We start from the raw sequence: 27,974 nt of genomic DNA, 5'->3' as shown, positions 1-27,974 counted from the left end.
CCCACATTTGCACACTGGCTCAAGGAGATGTCCATCGATTTTCGATGTTGACTGAGGCCTTCGCAAGCTTGTATGGGAGACCGGCAGCTGCCCATGCTGCAAGTCTCCCCTCTTCACGCCACCGATGTTGTCGAAGGGAAGGGCATTAGGACCCATACAGCTTGGCACCGGTGTCGTCACAGAGCAATGTGTTGTTAAGTGCCTTCCTCAAGGACACACACGCAGCTAAGATCGAAACAGCGATCTTCAGATCACTAGACCGACTCCTTATCCACACACGCCGCCCACGCACACACACACACACGTTCACACATTCACACATATGCATACACACAGCGATACACACACACAAATATACACATCAATATACATACACATCTACTCATAAACACACACACACACACACACATTCACACATATGCATACACACAGCGATACACACACAAATATACATATCAATATACATACACATCTACTCATAAACACACACACACACACACACACACACACACACACACACACACACACACACACACACACACACACACACACACACACACACACACACACACACACACACACACACACACCAGATGTAGAGAAGATAGTTTAAGAGATGGAGGGATGGAGGGATCCCTGGACAGCTCTGAGCTTCAAGATATCAAGAATATATATTGTACTGGGAACCTGATAAAAATGGCTTCAACATCGATGTCGTCCAGGGCTGATGGAGAACTGGACAGAGTATCCGTGTACACAGCGGAGATGTTTTATATCTGGAGGCACATAGCCTGACGGGGTGCAGCAGCTGAATTTTTTTTTAAATGTGGTATATATTAAACTGAAGTCTGCAGGAGGAGACTGGGAGGTGAGTTCATCTGTCCCTGGATCCAGACCACACTGAGTGGAAACCGGATTTATTTGTAGATGTGACAGTGAAAAGCGGCAGAAAATGCTGGAACCACAGTGAACGTTTCTGTTTGGAAAATAGGAACAGTCGTGACCGCTGCCAATACAACTATGAAAAGTTGTAAATAGGGCGGTTCATTGTTCACTTACTGGTCTCATTACACATTTTGGTCAAATTAGACAGAGGGATCTGACTGAGGTAATGCCAATGGCATTGACGTGTTCGTGTTACATACCAACAGTATTTGCACCTGAGTCACTGCCGGTGAGGTAATTTGTTTGTTCAGTAACAATGGTGGGAGGTGGGACCTTGTCACTGGAGATCGATCCCCTGTATAAATCAGAGACTGTTCAATACGTCAGCCCAGAGTGTCTTACCGAGCTGTGGAATTCAGAGCAATAGCGTTCACTGCGTCACTCAAATGGGATATCCAGTAATCTGGCGGATAGAAGACATTTACTACCCTGTTATTTCAGCCGTTGGTATTCCCGGTAAGCCGCTGTCACTCCTGCAAACGGCAGAAACTGAGAGTTAATTCCGATGTTCTGAAGTGTTACTCTCGCTACTTGTTTCCACAGTCACCTGTCCAGTCCCCGCATTTCAGTCATGGGCGGAAGGCGCTGACAATATTAATCACTTTGTTTTCGTCGTAGGCAGCGCTCCATATAGGACCGACAAGCTGCCTTTGACTGAAATGCTCTCCGCTGTCTCGATATCATGGAATAATTGTGAATCGAAATGTCTGCACAGGAGGACACCGGACTACACTGCATCCGTGGGAGCCAGCCGACCTTCTGTTCTGTCCGTATGAATCGACTGTGAATTGCCTGACTGGGTGATGGAACAACGCGAATGGCTCATTTATGTTAGAAATATGAGCAGAGGGAACCGCCGATGTGGATTTCATTTCATTCCTGTGCGGCTCAGAGCCAGTGACGTTGGTATATCGTACCCATTCCTTACTGCGGCCAGGAAGCGTTTAACCAGCTGTCATCTGGTCGGTTTGGGAATTCACCCAGATTGAAACCATTTACAAAACTCGCGGAGAGTTCTCTGTCACGCCGATATTGCACACTGTCACCGGGTTCATATGTTCTGGGTCCAGTTCCCACCATTTGAAGCAGGAAAAAAAAAACAAGATGAAGTCTAATAATAATAATTTTGCTCTATTGCCCTAACAGGTCAGTAATTTCTCTGCTCCTTTCCCTCCGTCTTGCAGTTAACCTTGTGGCGATTGTTATCCTGTCCAGAGGAAAGTGCGGTCTCTCCAAATGCATCACTCGCTACCTGCTGGGAATGGCAGCGGCCGATCTCCTGGTCGTTATCTCTGACCCTCTGCTGAAGTGGACTGTTTTCATATACTTCTGGTCTTCCTTCCTCCATCGAACTACCGTTTGCAGGGTGGCCCGTTGCCTGCTCATAGCAAGCACCGGGGTCTCTGTCTGGCTGACAGTCGCGTTCACCTGTGACAGATTTGTGGCCATTTGTTCTGAAAAGCTGAAAACAAAATATTGCACCGAAAGAACGGCGGCTGTGGTTATCGGGACAGTGAGTGTTCTGGGCTGTTTAGAAAGTGTCCCTTTCTACTTTACATTCGAGCCTTTGGTTGTAATTGATGGAGTTTTCTATGGCTGTGTCACCAAAGAGAACTTCTATACGTCCCCCTCGTGGGCCGCACTTCTTATGATTCATCGCATTTTCATGCCCTGTCTCCCGTTTGTTCTGATTTTATTGTTCAATGCTCTGACAGTCAGACGGATTTTGTCTGCTAATAAAGTCCGGATGGGACTCCGGGGCCGCAGCAACGGAAAGAATGACAAGGACCCGGAGATGGAGAACCGAAGGAAATCGGTCGTTTTACTATTCAGTATAACCGGTAGTTTTATATTTCTGTGGTTAACACTGCTGGTTTTTGATATTTACGTACTGATTGCAAATATTCCTCGTTACTCGAACGCGGATCCGATTTATATCGCAGAATCCACGGCGACGATGCTGCAGATCCTCAGCTCCTGCACCAACACATGTATTTACGCCGTGACTCAGAGCAAGTTCAGAGAGGAGCTGAAGAACGCGGTGAAATACCCGCTGAAACTGTTAACCAAATTCGTTAAATCATAGAGCTACTCGTTGGTTTCCTCCGGAGATTTAAGACAAATACCATGTTTCCTTCATAATCTATCCACTTGCCGATATGTAGAACCACGGGTAACAACTAAGCGCTGTGAAATACGCATGCATTTTGTGATAATATATTCCACTCGCTGTTTTCCCCGTACAGGTGAAATGTGTTCTTCATCGAATATGTAATATGTAGCGGTCACCTCAGCTGTAATTCACCCTGATGGAGGGTCTATAGTCAGGTCCCTTCCGTTTTACTTTAATAATCTCCATCACATCTGACAGCGTTTTACTCTGGGTTGGTCCAGTTAGGAAGAATCCTCTCCGTTTTCTCCGTTCTCTCCGTTGTTTCTGATTCGTCCTTTTCAGTGACGCTCACGGTGTTTTACTCCTAATATCCCTCACGTTGTCCTCGCTCACTCCTTCCCCCACGCCGGTGAGGGGAGCGTTATCAGACTGAAACATAGCGGAGGTGTGTTTGTGTGTGTGTGTGTGTGTGTGTGTGTGTGTGTGTGTGTGTGTGTGTGTGTGTGTGTGTGTGTGTGTGTGTGTGTGTGTGTGTGTGTGTGTGTGTGTGTGTGTGTGTGTGTTTTCTTTACTTTTCCAACTCCTTTTCCATCTCCGGACTGCTCCGCTTTGTCCTTTCATATCTGCCTCTTTATCTCTGTTCACATCCTGAGGTCCCGTGAAAATTTGTTTCCTCTGTTGTTTGTTTCTCTCTGCCCACACGTCCGGTCCCTTTCGGAACAGAATTTAATCTCATTGCAGACTAGTGAGTTTCACCGTGAGGGAGACATGATCGGGCTGGAGCATGGCGTGTGTGCGTTCCTTTCCTTCTTTTTCAACTCCATCTCCACCTCCGACCTGCTCCCTCGTTGTCCCTGCATATCTCCGGCTTTATCTCTGTTCACTTCCCGAAGTCAAGTCACAGTCTGTTTCTTTCCCTCTGTTTCCCTCTGTTCTCTGTTTCTCTCTGACCACACCTTCCGTCCGGTCGCGTACTGAGCAAAGTAAATCTCATTACAGGAACATATATTTATATTGATCATCAAAGTACGCTGAAATTTAATGAACGTCAAGAGCAACAGGAAAAAGTTTTTTGTTTATTTTTTAATAACTGAGCTCTACCTGGAAGTTTTATCGATGTATGAAAAATAAAAGAATGATACTGGAAATCCGAATTAAAATTACTTTAAAAGATGTTGTACCGCTTTCTGACGGAACATTACTCACTGTGTTGCATTTCCAGTTCCTTCTCACTGATGTCTGTCCTGCCACCGATCAGCGTTATACAACACCGGTGATTCTCCTCGCCCGGGGTTGACGGAAGCAAGAGTCGACACGACAGATACCTTTTCGAGCGCAGAATAGATTTATGCATCTCACGCCAGTTAATACTAACTCAACGCTTTATCATAAATAATGTTTCTATTGATCCGTAAGGATTATGTCCCATCTCCGTCCACCGTGAGCAGAAAAGCAGCGTGAATCCCAAGCAATGACATTCTAGCCTTGCCCAATTTAACTCCCAATCAGATTGAGTGGCTTAAAGACTACAACATAATTGCCTGGCAAGATTAAATGACAAGACCATCGCATTCCGGAGTTGGTAATGACCCGGGGTTAATTTTGCCTCGTGAAGGCAGCGCAGTTTCCAATGTTGTTGACTGTTGTCCAAGTCTAATCGCAAACTGGAGAACATCTGCAGACGCTGGAAATCAAAGTAATACCCACACAATCCTAAGGAGCTCAGCAAGCCGGGCAGAATCTATGCAAAAGAGTAAACAGTCAATGTTCCGGGCCGACACACTTCATCAGGGAGATCCCATTTAATAGGATCGGACGTTTCTACCATAATTATATGTATAAGATAATGAGCGGCATTGATTGTGTGGATAACCCGTGGCATTTTCCCTAGGGACAAAATGACTAATACGCGGGGTATACTTTTAAGGTGCTTGGAAATAGGTACAGAGGGAATGTCAGTGTCCAGTTTTCACACAGAGAGTGTTGGGTGCGTGGAATACACTGCAGGCGGCGGTGATGGAAGCGAATACAATAGGGTGTTTCAGAGCCTCTCGGACAGGTACATGGAACTTTGAGAAGTAGAGGTCTATGCACCAGGGAAATCCAAGGCAGTTTCTAGAGTGGGTTTCATGGTGGGCACAACATTGTGGGCCGAAGGGCCTGTAATGGGCTGTAAGTTTCTGTGTTCTATGTTTTTTAATAGTAGTGTCGGTAATAGATGTTAGACACGCAGGCATGCCTCTTACAACTGCTGGTAGTTGTACAGAGCACTATGCACTGGGTTGTCTGCGGCCCCATGTCGTTCTGATAAATTGCCATCAGTAAACCCTTGGCATGCTGTCTTTCTAATCGTCCTTAAGTATTGCAAAAAAGTCACAATATCACGACCTGTTTTCGGAACTGGTAAAATAAGAGAATTACAGGGACTGCAGGTTAGTACAAACCCTTCCTGATAGAAAAGCACTTTTATGACTGTTTTCCTGCCTTCCATTGCCTCCAGTGGCAAATCGCATTGCCGTTTAAAAGGTAGAATAGCATTGGTCTTCGTATGGTGGGGCGGAAAGTACAAGTCTCTCGTGATTTTTGTTTATCGCCCACAGGGAGGGAGGTAAACCTGCGAAAGCAACACGTGCACGACATGCTCAGGCAAAGCATGAGGAGCAAACAGGTCAAACTTTCTTTTAACGATGAAGAAGGAAATATTATACATCCAGCCTGAGTGGAATGAAGTTGTAGATTAGCATTAGTATTAGGCAGAGTTAGACACTGTGTGCGGTTTAACTACTGTGAAGTCTAAAGCGCGGGTCCGAGTAGTTCAGGAAGTGACATGAGGGGTTAGGTTTTGGCAGTTTAAATCGCTCATTCTGATATTCTCTCGAAAACCCTTCTTCCACTTTGTCCATTGGACCATAATAGATGTGTTCAGTTAAAGAAAGATTTTCTGCTCTGTTAAAGCACGGAAAGGACCTTTTGGTGATTGCTTGGCTGAAATGTTTCAGCGTAACAGGCGGTGCAATGGAAATGCATCAGAGTTTGGCATGTCAGGATAAGCTGTCGTTGGTTAACATCTTATTCCAAGTGTATTTTCAATTCTGTGTACGGCAGAGCAGAGTTTCTCTGCAAGTCTACTCTATCATGTGTCAGGGAAACGGGACATGAAGTCAGTTATATTGTCTCCTGATTTTTGCCTGCACCTGGTTCCCTCTCCAAAATCACTCTGCTGACCGATTGTCCCACACGGGCAGCCGAGCACGGTCCCCTTTAACCACGTCCCCATGGTAACGGAATATCCATCATTATCGTTTCCCCCTCTATTCCTCTGGGGAATTCAAACGCGTTTTGTACTTCAGGCCAAGTGGGTTCCACACATCATCTTTCATAATATCTGAACATTTCCGGGCACGGAGTTATAAATTTCACAAATTTGTCCCGTAGACCGAACTTCATACAGGGTCTATAGCCCAATTACCGCGGTGGTGTCAATCGTTTTTTTTTGGATATGATGTAACAGGATCGAGTTCTGAATTCGCTTCTTTTTTTATTTCTCCCCGTTTCCTGTTACAATACGCAAATGATAGTCGTGTCCTCTTTTTTGAGACCCCTCGACCGGTTCAGAAACGACCCTAAAAATGGGCTCATCTTTCCTTGCATAGATCTTTGTCTTGCTGTTTGTCTCCCTCCTGACCCTCTGCTTCAGTTGCCCGAGCGTTATCAGGCGGGGTCGGGGTGTTTGATTCTGCGTTACAGCTTCTGCTGACATGAAAACTTTGTCCAGACCTGATTCCGGCCTGTGCATAGTCTGTCTAGGTGAGGATACAGACTTTGAAATTCCGCACCTTTCTTTTGTTTGGACATGGTTTGGACAATCAGTCTATTTCTTTTTTCGTAGGTTTGTGTGGCTTGGCTATCTCCAGTCGAGTTCACTGTCATTTAATAATACACATGCACACCGACAAACTAGACAACGTTTCTGCGACCCGTGTTGTAAAGAACAGCAGCACAAACAACACACAGAGAATACGTACACAACGCTGGAAGAAGTCAGAAGGTCATGCAGCATCCGTGAGAAAAGAGCAGCCAACGTTTCAGACCGAGACCCTTCATCAGGAATGGGGGGGGGGCGAAGAGAGGGCCGAAGCCCAGTAATAGAGATAGGGGAGGGGGTAGGACTAGAGGCGACAGGTGGAAAACCAATGAGAGGAAAGATAAAGGGGGGAGGGGATAAGCATGAAAGAACTGTAGAAATAAAGAAGCAGAACACACAACTACTTATGAAAGAAAGGACAGAATCCTCCGATGAGCCACGCACAAATAAACAAAGTGAGGTGCATAAATCAAAACATGTTATTATATAATCATAATCCCACGTAGGGTCTCCGTCTTCGCGACCAGTTTCTTTTTTAAAATAATTAATTTTCTTTATCTCAGTTTGCCCCCCATAGTGTCACCCCCCTTGTGTCCAACCACACAGGCTACTTGTAAAATGAATCACATATTTACTGTATCCACTTTCCAACCAGACCTCATCAGCAGGGAGACTGGCGGCACCAGCGGATCTACCAGGGATTCCTTTACTCGTTCAACCTTCTGGGGCTTCTTTCTCGGTTTGCTCTTTACCTTTACAGAGGAAACTCTCCCCGCATTTCTCTCATCAACTTTACTATCATTACTCACCTTCTTCCTTCAATCTACTGACCTGTTTTTCATCTTTATCTTTACAGCGAACTCTCTCCCCCGCATTCCTATTCAACTTTACTGTCACTATTTTCTATCCTACTTGAATCTACTTACCTGCTCCTGCAAAGGAAGGTCAGTCAGTCTCAAGCACAAGCGTGAATGAAATTTCGTTCCGTTCGCCTCTTGAAATCTTATTTATATCACAACACGAGGAAATCTGCAGATGCTGGAAATTCAAGCAACACACATAAAATGCTGGTGGAACACAGCAGCCCAGGCAGCATTTTTAGGGAGTTGCTCTGTCGACGTTTCGGGCTGAGACCCTTCGTCAGGACTAACTGAAAGGAAAGATAGTAAGAGATTTGAAAGTAGGAGTGGAGGGGGAAATGCGAAATGATAGGAGAAGACCGGAGGGGGTGGGGTTAAGCTGAGAGCCGGAAGGTGATTGACAAAAGGGAAACAGGAGGACTCCTGTCCCATGATCCTTTCCCTTCTCCAGCTCTGTATCCCTTTTGCCAATCACCTTTCCGGCGTTGGACAGCTTCAATGCTTCGTTGAGAGTGTGGGGAGTGATGGACATCGGGCACTTCGAAGCCCAGAGGCAGAAACAGGAAGTTGTTGGTGCAGGGCTGGGCACAACTGGACTGTGGCTCCCAAGTCTGGTCCCGTCAATTTAGGATGGATTTGAACGTCTCCGTCATGAGGCCGAGAATATTCCCGGGAATATTTCCACCGGTAAGGAAGCTCAGATCCAGGTTAGATTGGAAAAGCTGTTATTACTCGTCCGAGCACAGAAGCCGAAGAGGTGTACAAAGGCTGTGGTACATCTAGTCAAGAAGAAAGGAAGAGCTTACGAAAGGTTCAAAAAGGTAGGTTATGATAGAGAGCTGGAAGATTATAACGTTAGCGTGATGGAGCTCAAGAAAGAAATTAGGAGAGCTGGATGGGGCATGAGACGGCCTTTACGGACAGAATTAAGGGAAATCCCAAGACATTCTACAACTATGTGAAAAGTAAGAGGATAGGAAGTGAGAGAATAGGACCAATCAAGTGTGACAGTGGAAAAGAGTGTATGGAACAGCGGGAGATTACAGAGGTACTTAATGAGTACTTTTCTTCAGTATTCACTACGGAAGAAAGGATCTTGGTGTTTTTACAGCGGACTGAAAAGCCTGAGCATGTAAATATTCAGGAAGAGGATGTGCTGGAGCATTTGTAAAGCATGAAGTTGGATAAGTCACCCGGACTGTTCAAGGCCTACAGCAGCAACTTTCCCCGAATCATCCAACGCTACATCGGCGATTGCATAGTTGCTGCTTCCCGCACTCATGCTGAGCTCGTCCATTTATTCAAATTTGCCTCCGACTTCCACGCTGCCCTCAAATTTATCCGGTCCATTTCCGACACTCCTCTTCTTTTTTTTTCCATCTCTGCCTCCATCTCCGGAGGCAATCTATTCACCGGTATATTTAATAAATCTACTACCTCACAGAAGAACGGACCGTACCTCTTTCCATCCTGTCATTTGTAAATAAAGCCACCCCTTCTTTCAGCTCCTCCGTCCCCTCTGTATCTGCTCTCAGGCTGAGGCTTTTCATTCCAGAACAACTGAGATGTCCTCCTTCTTCAAAGAAAGAGGCTTCCTCTCCCCCAACATGAACGCTGCCTTACCCGCATCTCTTCCATTACACACTCATCTGCCCTTACACCATCCTCCCGCCGCCCCATCACGGATAGAGTTCCTCTTTTTCTCCCTTACCACAGCACATTCTGCACATAATTGTACGTAGCTTCCGGCACCGCCTACAGGATCCCACTACCGAGCACATCTTCCCATCCTCATACAACTCCCGACCATTTCTGCTTTCAGCAGGGATGACTCCCTATGTTACTCTCTTGTCCCTCCCCACTGATCTTCCTCCTGGCACTTATCATTACAACTGGAACAAGCACAATATCTGCCCTTACACCCGCTCCCTCAGGGCCCCAAACAGTCCTTCCAGGTGTGGCGACTCTTCACCTGCGAGTCTGTTGCTGTCATCTACTGTATCCGGTGGTTGAGAGCTCCTATATATCAGTGAGACCCAACTTAGGTCGGAAGGCCCCTCCCCCTCGTCGAGCACCTGCCACGAAAAGCGATGGCCGCCCATTTCAATTCTACTTCCGGTTCCCATTCTGACATGCCCGTCCGCGGCCTCCTCTACTGCCAAGGCGGCGGCACACAGGTTCGAGTACTGACACCTGGTATTCCGTCAGGGTAGCCTCCAATATCATGGCATGAACATCGATTTCTCCAACGTCTGGTCATTACCCACACTCACCCCCACAACTTCTTCACCATTCCGCATTCATGTCTCCCTTTCACAACTTCTTACCTGATTATCCCCACAACTTATATATAAATAACAATACCTCATTTCCTGAAATAATGGAAAGCTGAACTGCTGGGAACAACAACGTTTTCAGGAAGTTCAATTTATTCATGCGCTTGTAGAGCAGGTGTGGATTTATTTTCGGAATGTCAAAATTACTTGACCCTTTCGACCGAGCGGTATACACTTCTAAAATGTTTCAAAACAAAAGTAGCGGGGGAGATCAAAAGAACTTCCAACTGCTTTCTGAATCGGGTCTGGGTCACTCTGTAGATAAATGTATTCGTGCAGCTGCTGAAATTCTGAATCACAGAACCCCAAAACTGTGCCTGAAAAAGCCGAATGGATATTTCCAGGTCTGTGTAGAGGCTTCGCATGAGAATGAAGACCAGAGTGGTTATCGCCCAACAGAGAAGGAAACTCACCGACAGGCTGAAGAGCAGAATGATGGATTGTCTCCGACTCTCCATCTCCGGATCTCGCTGTTTCCGCAATTTCCCCGTCCCTTCAGCCCCCTGCGGACTCTGCTCGCCGCCAGTATCTGTCTGACGGTCAGAGCATTGAGGGTCAAAATGAGGAAGAAAAGAAGTAGCGGATTCAACAGACGGTCCACCCAATAAAACCCCTCAAACGATGGCGAGAAAGGCACTACGGGTCTACTGAAACAAATCCAGTTACCCCTCACCAACAACGCTATTCTTTCCATATATATGACATAAAATGGTATGTTTTTAAGAAAGAAACCGAGAGATAGTGCGCCCATCACCATACCCGCAATTCTGGGGGTGCAGTATTTTGCTTGAAAAGTAGGCGAGCAAATGGCCACAAAGTGATCGAAAGTGAAAGCGACAGTAAACCACACGGAACAGTCAACGGCCACGTGACACAGGACGTAGTGGACAAGGCAGAACGGAGCGTTGTACAGGACTCCGTAATTAAATCCGTATGCTTGACCCATCTGGTAGAACAGGACTTCGATAATCACCACCATTAGATCTGCCGCAGCCATCGCCATCAGGTAGCGCGTGACGCATTTGGAGAGACCGCAGTTTCCTCGGCAGTGAATGATGATTGCCACAAGGTTAACTGCAGTAAAGCAAAAAGGACCAACATTAAGAATTTAACAAAACCAAACACATTTTGCATGGAGATACAGCCATGATCTGTTCGCTTGAAGTAAAATCCGTTGTTCATCTCTGCTGGACATTATCAGTGGAAGTAAAGAATACCTGTGTTTTTGCGGTTTGTTTGAAAGCCTGACCGCAGCACAAAGCGCTTTACAGGAGCACCTGCTGCTTTGTCTCCTCACGTTCACCGATGCAGCACCGATGAGTAGAGTCTAAGAATGATAGGTCACAGAAACGCTCCCTTCGGCCCATATCTCCATGCCGACCGGCACGGCCATCTGAGCTGATCGTGTTCGTTCGCTTTTGGATCACATCTCTCTAAGGCTTTCGCATTTCTCAAACTGCCCAGGTGTATTTTAAATATTGTTAATGACACTCTATCGCCCATTTCCTTTGTCAGGCTGTTCAATACACAGAGGAACTTCTGTGGTAGAAAAAGTCGCTCGGAATCCAGCTACTTTTCTGCCCTCTGATCTTAAATATACCCCCCTTTGTTCACGATTACCCAACCACACGGAGATGAATGACTGTATCCATACATTATCGTGGCTTTATGCACCTCCATTAAGCCATCCGCGAAATGCCTGCCTCAAGGAATAAAATGCCACTCGGCCGAACCTCTCCCTGTAACTCAAGCCCTGAAGTTCCGGCAGCATCTTTGTGAATACTGTCTGCACTCCTTTCAGCGGACATCTGCCTTTCCTATAACAGGGCGACCAGAACTGTTCACAGAACTACAAGCGCGGTATCTCCAAGGAGAGAGATAGTGTAATTGAAGTGCGCATCTACGCTTCTTTCTAGAGGCTTTAGTTATTATTCGATTGCAAGTTCAGATTCTGAAACCAAGATCTCGCACCCCAGCAACCTTTGTTTTCTTTTACTGATTCAGGGACAAACCATTTCTCTGAGCAGAACACGGTTTGAAATGTGCTCGGCACTTGTAATGTTTGTTTTATATGTAATATCCATGTCAAACAATGATAAAACACAACACAACACAGGCAAATGCTGTCAGGCCGTCACCTCTGAAGGGGAAAATAAGTTTACCTTTCAGAAAGATGGAAGAGAAATTCTTGGTGAAAATTGGTAAATTTGCAACTGGGCGCTCAGCCGCTGGAAGATGCGTGCGGGAGTGTTTGAGGAGCGACAAGAGTCTCTGGATCACAGCCGTGGCGGCGCATCGTTTATGGTGAAATGGAATCCTACCGCACGGCCGCGCCGTTGGAATTCCTGTCTTTAGACGAGTCTCTTTCACCCTTCCCTAACAAGCCGGCCTCGGTGACGAAGCACACGACACTACTGAGTTGCTGTCAAACCTCATTTGTTTCACAAATGTCCTTTAGGGATGGAGAATATTCGCTTTTATCTGGATCTTATGTGACTGTAGACCCAAGATTGCGGAGGATTGTTACGTTAATCATCCGATCGGGAAAATTAGAGAGACGGTAATAATATCAGAATTGTCTGTGATGCTCACTTCCCGTGAACCTGAACCAGAAAAGGGAACAGAATTTCACAAGTTGAAATCAAAGATATTTCCTGCCAGTTTAAACTTTAATCTACTGCTCACGTGACAGGGTTGGAAGGAATGAGGTCCGCTAATGACGGGAGGTTTTGCTGGACATGGGTTGTTTGTGCTGTGTGTGTACAATTCGAGGTCTCACGACACAACTGAGAAGACTACAGGCAGTTCCAGTGACAAGTCTGCATGAACCAGGTTAAAATATTAACAGGACAGGAGATTGAGAGGAACGAGACGGCATTTTAGGGATTTTTAATAAACACCGATTAAAATCACATCAGCACTAGCTGAGAGCGGCGGGAGGTCTCTGCTTCCGTATAAGTAATCGAAAGGCGCTTATCCGGGATGCCGACAATTGTAATCACTGTGTAACAAATAGCCCTCTCTTCAAACATTGTTAATCCAAGGCTGTTAGTATTTGCAATTATTTTCGGAATATTCCCAATTTCTAAATATCATAAAAGTTGTAAATAGCCACTAAGTAAACTCAAACAGTTATAACAACGCCCAGAGAGCAAATTTCTTTTACGCCTGCAGAGTAAAACTCTTCCCCGATCACACGTTGTTGAGAGTCCACCGCGTCTGGATGTTTCCGTCCTCACTGTAGCTGAAGCACAGAATGGCATTCTTTCTTAGAATAATCGGTTACTAATGATGAAAGCAACTTGTACATTACTGCTACTTACTACAAATAATTACTACTAATTAGCAATTATTTCTCTGTTTTAGCGAACCATAATGCCAATGGGGAAATAACACGCCTTATTTCATTGAACTGAAAACAACACCAGTCTTGTAGCCTTAAGGGACGGCTAACGCTGGGACTGCATCACCTTTGCCCAGTAACTCGTTTTATTGCACATGTTAAATACAGCAAAATAATACAGAAAGACATGGCAAAAGTAAAGGCAAACAAATGAGGTAACAGCAAATTTCACTTTTGCTCAGTAACAAGCCTTATTGCATTTCGTTGTAGCTGTCGTCCCTTTCATCGGTGAAGACACAGCGGATGTAGGAACTGTTTCCAGCGTCACCCCTCTGTGGGAGTGGGGAAGATGTTGTGCAGTGGTGCATTGGGGCCACCCGGTGGTCTATGTGTCCGTGTGTGTTGCTATTGTAGTGGCTGTGAAGCTGGTATTGTGGCTGTGAAGCTGGTATTGTGGCTGTGAAGCTGGTATTGTGGCGGTGAAAAGTACTCGGGGTGAGCCGTCATATTACTCATCACTGCAAATCCCTCTGCAACAGAGTTAGTCAGTTTTTCAATGTTCGTCATCAGTCGGGTCATACTATCCGTCAACTCCCTGTCGGTTGCCTCCATACGCTCCGGTGTTTGCTTTTTTTAACTCCTCCTGCGTGAGAGCCACAGCTGTCCGTCGTTTGGCAATTTCCTTTTAAGTTTTTCTAGTCGCACCAACGCGCACCAAATCCTTCACGGCGAGATTCGACACCAAACATGTCGCTTGATTTCGGTAAATGTGGCCTGCGCATGCCCAGTAGGAGGAGATGCGCCCAAATAACCATTTTAATGTGGACGGAGGTACTTTCAAAAACGCCTCGTGTGGACGCCTATCGTTTTTACACGAAACCGGCGTTTTCAAAATTATCCAGTATAATGTGGACGTAGCTTATGATTCATTTACATTGCTCTGGTGACTTTTTCCTGGATATGATACATTGACATTAATGTTTTGTACTTTTTGGCGCAAACTCTCACTGTTTGCACTGTCACCGAGTCAGTCACAAACACAGATGTTGGTAAGTATGCGGCGCGAAATGCAAACCAATGACCCCAGCATTACAGACATTGTCCGCTGCTGTACCCGACAGAGAGAAAAAATAGAAAGCATTGTATCAACATCAGTGTAAATGCAAATAAGTAGCAGTAAAGATATTACAGAGTCACCAGGTTGGATTTCAGAAAGAAATTGATTCAGGGAAAAAAGTGCATATTAAGCTGCTAAAGTTACGTATGTAAGTGTGTACCTCTAATATATGTTATAACGTAAATGTATAAAATTTCCTACTCGTTCTGTGGATTCTGAAACGGTGAAGTAACGGACAAAGCCGATGTTGAATCCACCCGAGGAACAGTGAGATGCTGAACTTCCGTGGCACGCAATTCGCTGTAGGAATATAATGGGCTGATAAGGCTGCCATTCACTGCCCTGTGGAGTACGAACACAACCACCCACACGTTTCTCCCTGGTGGGAATACCGGCATAATTTAACCAAATACTTCCCGCCATCTATAGATTCCAAACCGATTATTTTCATGGTCGAACGTAAAAATGCCCGTGTTCTTGGCGTTACCTTCGCAGTGCCCTGCAGAAATAAATGCAAAACCGACAAGTAGTGCCACACCATCACATAAAGCCATATTGAAAACCATTATTAGCAGACACACACGCGCGCGCGCGCGCGCGCCCAGGCAAATGAATGTCAGCACATGTATTAAATTCTTTGTCGATCTCCCAGTTCATGCCTTTCTCCTCCCAGACGGAACACGTTGAACACGATGTTTCACGGTGGAGTCAGAACATCGATTAAAGAATTGAAGAAACAAAAGCGACATTGAAACAGCTGCAAGGCCATGTTGTAGAAACAAGGATTATTCACAGCAGAATGAAAGAAAAAGAACAAAAAATTGGGAGAACAGAGTCATAGGTCAGTCTGCCAGAGAGAGGAAAGGATTGAGCATGCAGTTGGCTACAAGGTGAAAATGAAGAGAGGGTTACAGTGCTACTGTGTAAGAGTGTAGGTTTCGTTCGGTATCTGTCTGTCTCTGTTACAGTGTGAGAGTGTGGGGTACATTCTGTATCTGTCAGTCACTGTTACAGTGTGAGAGTGTGGGGTACATTCTGTATCTGTCGTTCTCTGCTACAGTGTGAGAGTGTAGGTTTCATTCTGTATCTGCCAGTCTCTGCTACAGTGTGAGAGTGTGGGTTTCATTCTGCATCTGTCAGTCTCTGTTACAGTGCGAGAGTGTGGGTTTCATTCGGTGTTTGTCGGTCTCTGCTACAGTGGGAGAGTGTGGGTTTCATTCTGTATCTGTCAGTCTCTGCTACAGTGTGAGAGTGTGGGTTTCATTCGGTGTTTGTCAGTCTCTGTTACAGTGTGAGAGTGTGGGTTTCATTCTGTTTCTGTCAGTCTCTGTTACAGTGTGAGAGTGTGGGTTTCATTCGGTGTTTGTCGGTCTCTGCTACAGTGTGAGAGTGTGGGTTTCATTTTCCATTTGTCTGCCCTGGCTCCACCGTTAAGTGTGCCGTCTCAGTCCTGTACCTCTGAGACTCTGATTCAGTCTGAGCGAGAGTATTTTTTTCTCATTCTTTCCCGCTGTTCCGCGAACCCTGTAAATACTCTTAAAATACATTCTGTATTCCATGAGCTATTGTTAGAACACGAGTCTCCTGCAGTCGGTTTATGTTATAATTGTGAGATGGACAGTGCACCAATGAATGATGACGGCTGTATCCAGCAGGACATTCAGCGTCGGAGAGTCATATGGCAAACAGACTATTCGTTACTCAACCACTTAGAGCCAATTGAGCAGCACGTGATCTGTAACTTTCTGTGGTTTGGCAAACCAACCTCTTAAATGTTGAATGAAAATAATCAAATTAAGTAAGTACATTAATTTATATAAATAAGTGAGTAATTAAATTAATAATTTGATTGAAGTAAGACCAACCGAGGTACAACGTTTCATGTTCCAGCATCATTTATTTGAATACATTTCCTCTCAGCAATTCCAAATTGTTATCTTCACCGTGTATCTGCTCTCTTATGTTTGCCGATTCTGTCACATTTTCCTCAATGTGCACTAGACAATGAATCTATTCGAGTTATGTCCAACTCATAAATAATTTAATATTCTTTTCGGATTTCTTATGATAACTTCATACTTGTCTGCAAATGCCATGAATTTTCCATTGCTAAATGTGTGTCTCCGTTTTTCTGCGCAGCACTGAGAGAGTTTCTGAATAGGAATGCGAGGGAAGGTCAGGCTTCACATGAGGAATACTCCAAGTTCTACATTGCAGCATCCAGTTCATTGATGACGTCCTGAGAATTTGGCTTCATTGGTTACGTCACAGCTCAGCCGGGAATGTTCCGCTCGTCAGGGATAGGGTGGACGGAAGAGAAGGCTCCTGTGTTGCAAGACACCGTGTCCTATATGACACAGTGCTGAAGAACGAGATGAATGGAGGAGAATAGATAGCTGATAATTAATAGATTGATATTACAATCTGAACGCGTCAGCTGGAGATGTTGGGATCCTGGGAACAGTAGAGAACAGGAACAAGCCCTTTGACTCCCTAGTTCTGCGCTGAACAAGGTACCGAATGAGATTAAACTCCGATGAGTGTACATGACCCGTCTCCCTTCATACTCATGTGCTTTGACTGAATATTTACCGTTATGGGAAGCTAGAGGTTAAATCTCAAAAGATTGCAAACCAGTACGATCAGCTCCCATGTTGAAGTAAATATTTGAGAAGGGAAGTGGAAACATTTATGAATTAAACAAAAAGGTGAAGGCTCAGTTACAGACTTCCCCGGAAGTAAGCAGGAAGACTGGTGAGTTCGCCAAACTGGAATCAAGCTGTGTGGTGAAAGGGAATCCAGATGTAGAGGTAGCGATGACAGGGAAACCAGCAGACTGTACAGATATATGACACATTAACAGGAGTTAGCAAAACTACAAAGAGGCGAAGATTCTGAAGAGTTTGGGAAATATCGAGGGATACAGGCACGAAATCGGATTTTACTTAATAATGGTAAATTTGTGGTGCCAAAATGGCGAAATAAAATCAGGTGATGTACTGGTACCATGAGATTTGTGGGCATCAAGGATCAGAGCGAACTATGGAACAGTTGAAGAATCTGTGTTGGTGGCCAAATTTCCGAAGAGATGTACTATATTATTCTAAGAATTGTATGATTTGTGCCCAGTGATAACCCAGATAAATCGGCTAGAGAAGCAGTTTTGAGACACTGCCAGGATTTTGTCCGAGAGAGTTGTTCCCCATTGGGGATTGCCAAGGACCCTAGAATCAGATCATGGTCCCCGCTACGCTGCAGAGGTGACATGAAATCTACTGAAACTGTCTGGGGTAAAACGAAAGTTCCATATGCCCTATCGAGTACAATACTGTGCGATTGTTGAATGGATGAACTGGACTTTAAAGACAATGTTGTCTAAAACGGCTAAACGGCTCCTGGGTCACTGTCTTACACTATGTTCTTATGATAGTCCTCGCCACAGAAGTATCCTCTCCTGCATTTACACGTTTTAAGTTGACAATTCGGAGAAAAATGAAAGTGTTAGTATTCCTGTTTGTCTAGATTTATCACTGACAGAGCATGATGGCATTGGAAAGGACAAATGCAAGCAGCAATTCATTGACCCAATTAAGGAGGCCCATTATGATGCCGCCCATAATACGTGACGGAAAAAAAACGGAAGAGCGAAGCTTGTTTCAAGATGCGAGCAAAACCGCGGGCGTTGGAAATAGGACAGCAGGTTATGATGTCATTGCATCAGCACAGCCCCGTTACACCTTGCAGATTTGTCGGGTCAGAGGCAGTCCATCCGTATATCGAATCCAGACCGCTCCAAACAAGTTGGGTTAGTATCATGTTAACCAACTCAAACCCCTTGGAGATAGTCAATGTTCTTTAGTAGCTAAGTTCCAGAAAGCCTATTGTCAATGGGATGCTCTGGTCCGAGATGAGATAAACCTCTTGGATTTACATTTCAGGCAAACGACGGTGATGTGTATGATGGAGCAGTTGCTTCCTCAGTGAGCTGGGCGACTACTTCCATTTTGTACCTGGAGGATCAGAACAGTTCACATCTCTGCACTTGCCCGAGCCTAAATGGAGACACTGGAAGAGAGAAACAGATGGGAGAACGTGTTTGTTCCGTGGAAGTTTGGAAATAAAGTGGGGGATAATTGATCTGATATGAATGAATTTTAGCCATGCATTCAACTTATCAATGGTAGGACCATTCATATCGTCAGAAGTTTTGGTATCCAGGGAAAGTTCGCTGATGGATCCTGTCCTGACGCCCACAGAAGACAGAGGATAGTTGTAGATGGAGCGTTTTCTCCATGGATCTTGGCGACAGTTGTCCTGCAGAGATCTGTTCTGAGATCGCCAGCTTTTCGGTTTTTAGGAACGATTTGGATGAGGAGGTAGTAGGGTGGTTTATTGTGTTTTCAATGATGTGGAGTTTGGTGGAATTATGGATAGTATAGAAGGTTGTCACAGATTGCAACAGGACAGTGACAGGACGCAGGGCAGTGCTGAGAAGTTACAGATGGAGTTCAATCCGGAAAAGTACGAAGTGAGTCACTTTGGGAAGATGAATTTGAAGGCAGAGGTGATACTTTCTAGGGTCAACCGAGGGCCGCACATTAGTACGAGTTCCACAATGGAAACAGAGTGGTGAAACTCTCTCCAATAAGCCGAGGCCCGCTCATCGGTACGAGTACCACAATAGGCTCGGAGAGATGCACTGCAGGAGCAGAAGGAAGTGTGATTGACAGCTGAGCTTAAACGCATCCAGTGTTCTGCACATTCATATAGTGACGCTCGAAAGGCAATATACCTGACAGTAAATCAGGAGGAAAAAAAAGGCCAATTTAAGGAGTACATTCAGATTGGAGGGTTGTGACTAGTAGTGTCCCACAATGATCTGTTCAGGGACCTCTACCTTTCGTGATTTTTATTAACGACCTGGATGTGGGGGTAGAAAGTTGGGTTGGCAAGTTTGCAGACGACACAAAGGTTGGTGGTGTTGTAGATAGTACAGAGGATAGTCAAAGATTGCAGAGAGACATTGATAGGATGCTGAAGTGGTCTGAGAAGTGGCAGATGGAGTTCAACCCGGAAAAGTGCGAGGTGGTACACTTTGGAAGGACAAACTCCAAGGCAGAGTACAAAGTAAATGGCAAAATACTTGGCAGTGTAGAGGAGCAGAGGGATCTAGGGGTACATGTCCACAGATCCCAGAAAGTTGCCTTAGAGGTAGATAGGGTAGTTAAGAAAGCTTATGGGGTGTTAGCTTTCATAACTCGAGGGAGAGAGTTTAATGGATGCGATGTAATGATGCAGCTCTATAAAACTCTAGTTAGGCCACACTTGGAGTACTGTGTCCAGTTCTGGTCGCCTCAATATAGGAAGGATGTGGAAGCATTGGAAAGGGTACAGAGGAGATTTAGCAGGATGCAGCCTGGTTTAGAGAGTATGGATTATGATAGGAGATTAAGGGAGCTAGGACTTTACGCTTTGGAGAGAAGGAGGATGAGAGGAGACATAATAGAGGTGTACAAGATAGTAAGAGGAATAGATAAAGTGGACAACCAGCGCCTCTGCCCCAGGGCACCACTGCTCAGTACAAGAGGGCATAGCTTTAAAGTAAGGGGAAGGAAGTTCAAGGGGGATATTAGAGGAAGGTTTTTCACTCAGAGAGTGGTTGGTGTGTGGAATGCACTTCCTGAGTCAGTGGTGGAGGCAGAAACACTAGTGAAGTTGAAGAGATTACTAGACAGGTATATGGAGGGATTTAAGTTGGGTGGTTATATGGGAGGCAGGCTTTGAAGGTCAACACAACATTGTGGGCTGAAGGGTCAGTAATGTGCTGTACTATTCTATGCTCTATGTAATGGCAAATAATAGCACAGCCTGGAAACCTGCAGATTGTTCACAGATTTCACTTGCTACTTTTGTTCAAAGAGAGAATGGATGGGAAAATAGTGATAGCATTGTGGCAGGTTTGAGAATATCTTTAAAGTTAAATAGACTGCATGGCACGTTATGGGTATGGGGTGGTCAGGTCATTCACTGGCAGAGGTCAGGTTCCTGCCAAACCGCCCATGTGTGCGTTGGAAAACATTGTTCTTCAAACTGTCCACAGACCTCGCTAATTTACTGAGGACACGTTCCATTTTTGGACACAGGTCTCTGGGATATCGTTGTGGATCTTTTAAAGTGTTTGGAGGAATATGTGCAGTGTATTTTTTTGTAACACATGCCAGCTGTCACTGTGATTTCCATCACTCACACAGCCCGGAATGACTGGAACGAACGAAAGAAAAGAATGAACGAATGTTCCCCTTTAATAAAGAAATGTTCTCCATTTCACCCGCCAGAACAAACTCCTTCCCTCAATTTCAGAAGCGAATGTGCTCCGTCAAATGTTACAAAATAAATCGACTTCAAGCTGAATGCCTACTTTGAAAACTACACTGATATAAAAATTATCCTATTTAAATAGATGAAGCCATGTATCATGGAAAATAACATGGAAAGTTCACATCATATTTTGTTTTAACGAACGAAAAGATGAATAAATGTTCCCCGTTAAAATAGAAGTCTTCTTCTTTTCAGTCGTCAGCTCCTTCCCACAATTTCAGAAGCGAATGTGCACGATCAAATAATACAAGATAAATTAACTTCAAGATGAATGCCTGTTTTAAAGCAACAATGATATACAATTATGCTACTTAAATAGCTGAAGCCAGGTATCATGGAAAATAACTTGCAAGATCCACATCATGTGTTCTTTTAATGTAAATGGATTGCAATATCCCTTGAGGAGTCAAACTCGGGATACGGGAGCAGTGAGTAAAAATAGTTTAACGTAAGTGTTTGTGCATTTGGTTGCCACTAATTTCCCTGACGTGATAGCCACGCTAATTGCATCAGTGGAATTGCTCTCACCTCAATAAAAGTCTGCTAAACCGATCACCAGTCCATCTGAGCAGCTGAAACGTTCCGTACAACTGAACACTGCTTCTGACGGAATATGGGATATGCGGCGATTTACTACATCGCGGCCATTTTCTATCCCACACTTGTAGCGATTTGTGTCCCCGGTAAGATGCCGGAGCTGGTTACTTTATGTATGGTGCCGTCGTTACTCTGCTGCGGTATCCGCACTGTTACTAAGCACAGATGCTACCATCGGCTGAAACGTGTTTCCGGAATGGAGGATTCAGGCATCTAATGGTTTTATTTCCATTTTCCATATCTCGATCGCAGTGTTTTCTTCTTTTGTCAATTAAGTTGGTGCTCATATTGTCACTGTTTCAAAATTTCACCTCGCTAGGCTTTCTGACGTGATGCTGATCTCTGCTTTTCTGGGTCCGAGTCTCTATCAGTGCAGAAACTTCGACCTCATAACAACGTGAGAGTTTATTTAAATGACGGTTCCGTCTATTTTCGACACGTAGATCTGTACCTCTGTAAGTCTGTAAATGAAAACTCGTGCTTTATATCTCCTTGATGCCACTTTGACACTGCTACAAGTAATTCCGACTGTTCTTTCACCTCTAATAATGGAAATGGTGTTGGTTAAACTGTGGGAAGTTCGCCAATCCAACGACACTCACATCCGTCATTGTCCTCCAGCCGGAGTGCAGCGACCGAGACCGCACACACTGGATTTCCGCTTTCCACTTCCAAACAGACCAATCCCTCCATAGCATCGGTAGAAAGGGGACATTCAGGGAACTGACCGTATTTCTATTTTCTTGCAGTTAACTTAACGGCGATTGTGATCCTATCTCGGGGAAAATGCGGACTCTCCAAATGCATCACCCGTTACTTGGTTGGAATGGCAACAGCGGATCTGATGGTGGTTATCATTGTTGCTTTAGTGAATCAGACCAACAACATCTACATTTATTCCAGATCCCTGCTCATCACTCCTGTATGTGCTCTGACACTTGTATTTGCGGCTGTGACGCGGGACTGTTCTGTCTGGTTCACGGTCAGTTTTACCTTCGATCGCTTCATCGCAATATGTTGCCGAAAGCTGCGGGAGCGATACTGCACCGAGAGAACAGCAACGGTCGTTATCGTGACCGTGGTTATAGTGAGCTGCGGGAAATGTGTCCCGTTATACTTTGTCATTGAACCTTACGTCATCATTGACAACAGGCCGTGGCGGTGCACCGTCACATATGAATACGTTACTTCACCCGTGTGGAGAGGATACGCATTACTACAGAGCATATTAACGCCATTGCTACCAATTGGCTTAATTCTGGTGTTTAACGGGTTAACCGTAAGACATATTGTTGTGGCAAATGGAGTCCGCAGAAGGCTTCGGCACAGCAGCGACAACCAGAAAGATGCCGAGGTGGAAAAACGCAGAAAATCGATGATTTTGCGTTTTCTATATCAGCTAATTTCGTATTATTTTGGATGCCCTATGTAGCCCGTTCTGTAAAATGGCAAGCGCAAAACTATTTTTACGAGGACAGATATTTGAGTTCCCCGGTATACATCCTACAACAATTTGGGTTCATGTTACAAATTCTCAGCATGTGTATCAATACTTGTATCTATACACTGACACAGAGGAAATTCAGAGAAGAGCTGAGGAATGGAATGAAGTATGTGTTTACATTAAATGGCCATCTGTGTAGATAACGCCCGTGTCTAATGGCAATTCAGCGGAGTTTTCAAATAAAGCCGTTTTACAATGAACAGGTTTGGCAAATATGTCATAGATTCACACAATTATATGCCTGGCCATCCGGAAATTGCTGAATTCGCGGAAGATTGCTGACTTCATACAGTTCAGGCAGGTAGCAATACAAACGCTCAATGCTGCTGGCGTGATTGTTACATTGGTTGAAGTTTGTTCCAAACTATCACAGACACTCGACTGTCACAAAGGGCAGGGATGGCTTCAGGACTTACCGAGTTTCAGATGTTTCAAAATGGATAGCGTCGGGTAACAGAGTGTAAAGGGAATGTGATGGGAAACCAGGGATAGTATCGCAGCTGCAGAAAGGGAGGACAACGTGGAGCGTTCATTTGTTCATCGACTGTGAGACGAACACTGTTTCTGTTCTCCCGTTTGAAATGGGCGCGATCTCCCCATTTGGAGTATTCTGTACAACCGCCCACAAGATTAACAAAAAAAAACCGCAACGGGAACAGTGAGGAACCGACCGGGAAGCGGAAACTAGACATGAGCCATGTTATTGGCACGGGCAACTGCAACTTCCCTAATAGTCTTTGGCACCTACCCAAGGTAAAATGTTTAGGAATGGCATAAATTCTCAGTTGTGTTCAGGAAGGATTCATGTTTCTATAAGAAGAAAGGCTGACTGGCTAACATTCCATACCAGATCTAATATTAGGAAAGGAAACGGGTCTTGTGACAGATCTATCCGCGGGTCCGCATTTCAGAACTTCCCACCATTTACCTTGCCCAGAGATAGCCCCAGGGAGCATGGGATCTAGTTAATTGGTAGTCTGCGAATAATGGTGCTGCCTGGCAGGAGCTTAGGAACGTACATTGGGAAATGATGCACTCGGGGTATTGCGCAACAGATATGTGGGGATTGTTTAGGGAGCACTTACACGGGATTCAGTATAGGCTTGTCTCAGTGACGCAGGGAAAGGATGACAGTGTAAAGTAACCTTGGGAGACAAGAAAGTTGGAACAACACGTCAAGAGGAAGAAAGAACATACTTACAGAACAGAAAGAATGGATCAGGTAAGGCTATAGCGAGTCACAATGTAGACAGGAAGGAATTTAACAATTTACTTAAAGAAGTGATAGGAGGATTTGAGAAATACTTGACGAGTTGCACTGTGAAGAAAAGGAAGAGACTGGAGAGAGGTAAACCCTTATACAACAGCAACGTAACATCCCAACTCCTGTACTCAGTACTTTGCTCTATGAAAGCCAAAGTGCGAAAAGCTGTTTTTACAACCCTCTGTAACTGCGCCGCAATTTCATTGAATTATGGACCTGTATTCCCAGAATCGTTTGTTCTATCGTACTCCTCAGCTCCCTAGTTATCATTGTGCCAGAACAACCCTGGCTGGTCCGCCCAAAGGGCTATATCTAACTGTTGTGTGTGTTAAATCCGATCTGACATTTTTCAACCGTTTTTCCAGCTGCTCCAGGTCCCGCTTCATGCTCCGGTACTCTTCCCCGCTGTCGACTACACCCGTCATGCTGTTATCATCGGCAAATTTGCTGATCGAGTGAGCGACATCATCATCCAGATCATTGATAAAGATGACAAACAACAACGTACGCAGCCTCGATCCCTGGGACACTCCACTTATCACAGGTCCCCAGTCAGAGAGACAACCATCCATTACCACACTCTAGCTTCCCCAACGTACCCAATGGCCAATCCAATTTACTTCCTCATTGTGAGAGCCAAACGACTGAACCTTCTCGAGCATCGTCCCTCACGGAAACTTGAAAGATTTGCAGCATTGCGGGTAACAACCTGGTAAAGATCTGTGAGATTGGTTAGACATGGCCCACTGGCCCATACCGACTATCGCTAACTTTCCTGTTTGTCCAGATACTTCCCTTCATACCCCATGACCAGAGTAGTCTGAACACGGAGGACAATTCCTCATTTCGCGGTTTTTTACGAGTCATTTCCAAGCAAAACTATTGATATCATCCAGCAGTCTGAAGTCACATTTATGGGCTTTTGCTGTTAAATTCTCCTGCAGTATTATCAGTCGCATTCAGAGTAATCTGGAAAAGGAAGGCGTCGTAGCTTTAAACCATTAATCGACTGGACTTAAATAGTGAGATACGGAGCACTAGATAGGGCACAGAACATAGAATATTACAGCACAGTACAGCCCATCGCCTCACGAGGTTCTGACAGACTTTCAACTAATTTAAGTTCAAACAAACACATCCCGGCTGCATCTGAATCAGAATCAGAGCCAGATTTAATATCATCGGAATATGTGGTGAAACTTGTTAACTTTACTGCAGCAGTACAATGAAATAAAGTATAAATAAATTTAGAGAAAACAAACATGAGTTGCAGGTGGCGGAGGGGAAGTGTCTGTTCCTGAATCGCTGAGCGGGAGCTTTCAAGCTTCTGTATCTCCATCCCGGTGGTAACACTGTGCAGAGGGCGTTTCCTGTTGGTGGGCAACTTTAATGATGGACGCCACTGTTACAAGATTCACCCCCAGTAATAATGATCAGTGAGGTACAGAAAATCTGCATTTGCCACCATGTAACTTTTATTATTTCAACTAAAAAAGCACGTAGGTTCAGACGCCATCTTCATTTCACGACACTGCATGAGTAGTTAATGAAGAGAAAAGTTATTACCGGGGAAAGTAGTCGACTCTGGCCAGAGAGACGGGACAGAGGGACTGGGGAGGAAGAAACGGGAACAGAAACTGGTGAGGTAGTGAGAGAAAGAGGAGGGTAGAGAAAGACCATGGGGAGGGAGGCCGGGGAAGTCGAGGGATCTGGTGTTGAGAGAGATCGAGGTTTGGGAAAAGATTTTAGATGGGGAGGGAGATCGGAGACGTGAGTTTGGTGTCGGTAGAAGGTGGGAGGGGAATAGCCGGAATAGAGAAACGCGACGGAGAGGGGGACTGTGTAGAGACCGGGGGCCGAGAGAGCGACAGGATGAGAAACAGATGGCGGAGGGTAATTCCGGAGGGAGGTCGAGGGGTTGGGGTAGGTAGAGAGAGAGGCTGAGAAACAGAGGCCGTGGATGTGGGGAGATGGGGTAGAGAGAATGTGAGAGACTGGTGGGAGGAGACTGGGGGATGGAGAGAGACGTCGGCGAGAGTCTGAGAAGAGGACGGGGAGAGAGAGAGATAGAGACAGCCGAGATTCTCCGAGAGCAGAAACGGCAGAGGAAGAGGGTAACGCTGGGAGACAGAGAGGGGGCGTGGTAGAGGGAGAATTGCTTGACAGAGCTCGGGTAGAGAGATGGAGGAGAGAGTTGGGAGAGAGTCTGGTAAAGTACAGAGAGACCAAGAGGTCGAGAAAGACCAAGGGGAGGGAGGCCGGGGAAGCCGAGAGATCTGGGGTGGGGAGAGATATTTGGGAAACGGAGAGAGATCGATGTGAATAGGGAGATTGGAAGAGAACTCGGAAGCGGAGACCTCGAGACGGAGTGTGGTGGGGGGGAGGCTAGTGTGGCGGTAGGGTGGTGTGGGGATTGGGTGGGAGTGACTGCCGGTAGGGAGAGAAACTTGTGAGGGAGAGGTGGGCGGTGAGAGACCGGGTTTGGGGAGTTAAACGAGGAAGAGAGAGGGATGTTTAGATACTGGTGGCCGGAGGAGTCGGAGAGACGGGAGGATTCAGAGAAACCAAAGTAAATGTCTTTAGGACGGAAATAGATACTGGGGGTTGAGAGAGAGAGATAGAGAGAGAGAGAGAGAGAGAGAGAGAGAGAGAGAGAGAGAGAGAGAGAGAGAGAGAGAGAGAGAGAGAGAGAGAGCAGAAACGACAGAGGGATAGGGAACCGGAGGGAGAGAGAGTGTGTGCGGGGTAGAGGGAGAATTGTCTGATAGAGCTAGGGTAGAGAGATGGAGAAGTGACTTGGGAGAGAGACCGGTGAAGTACAGAGAGACTGAGGGGTTAAAGAAACACCCGGAAGAGGGAGGCCGGGGATGGGGAGAGATCGGTGTGAGGAGGGAGTTTGGAAATGAACTCGGAAGGGGAGAGCCCAAGACGTGGCGCTGGAGGGGTGATGGGGTAGAGGAGGAGTGACGGCGGGTAGGGAGAGGAATTTATGCCAGAGGGACACCGGGATTGGGGAGTGAATCTGGAGAGAGAGAGGTTGGTTAGGTACTGGTGTCCGGGGTTTTGGAGAGACTGGTGTATACACAGACGAGAGGTTAAAAGACTTGGGGCGGGAAATGGACACTGGACATTGCGAGAGCGAGACGGGATGAGGTAGGGAAGTGTGAGTCAGAGAATACTGTCCATAAATGCACTGAGCGATTACAGGACTTTCCTTCCTGCAGGTCATTCTGAGATTACAGCGCTTCCATTCTAAAGTCCCTCTGAGACAAGCAACCCTGTGCCATCTCGCTGAACTCTCCCACCACGCCTGCTTAACCACACTCCTTCCCATACCGTATCCACGATCTCCCTTTCCTCAACCCGTCTTTGCGATCTTCACCCTCGTTCCCCGTCTCTGTGACCACATCCGCTGGCTCCAGTTACGAACGCGCAGAGTAGCATGCTGAAACACTTATACTGAGTCATGTTACTAATGCAACACCCTGGGAAATTTACAGTGTAGGACCGAACCGAACCCACCCGAGACGAAAAACACGGACACTGGAAAGACCGCGCGGAGACAGCGCCTCATTCGCGCCAGAGGTGCAGCGAATACACACCGCGCTATCAAACAGCGCATGCGCGCCTGCCACATTGACGCAATCGATCT

The 27,974-nt window shown here is 45.7% G+C and overlaps 1 protein-coding gene across 1 annotated transcript in view; it reads right to left on the bottom strand.

Moving 5' to 3' along the window:
* Positions 1-27,974, bottom strand: part of LOC140721274 (uncharacterized) — a 349,814-nt gene that overhangs the window by 168,908 nt on the left and 152,932 nt on the right. Inside the window, 1 exon segment of the mRNA XM_073036123.1 lies at positions 18,612-18,620. Within this exon segment, the coding sequence (XP_072892224.1) occupies positions 18,612-18,620 (9 nt within the window).

This window comes from Hemitrygon akajei, unplaced genomic scaffold (assembly GCF_048418815.1).
Source record: "Hemitrygon akajei unplaced genomic scaffold, sHemAka1.3 Scf000053, whole genome shotgun sequence".
NCBI classification, from domain to species: domain Eukaryota; kingdom Metazoa; phylum Chordata; class Chondrichthyes; order Myliobatiformes; family Dasyatidae; genus Hemitrygon; species Hemitrygon akajei.
The sequence above is the reverse complement of the archived record's forward strand: the minus strand, read 5'-3'. Positions and strand labels throughout refer to the sequence as shown.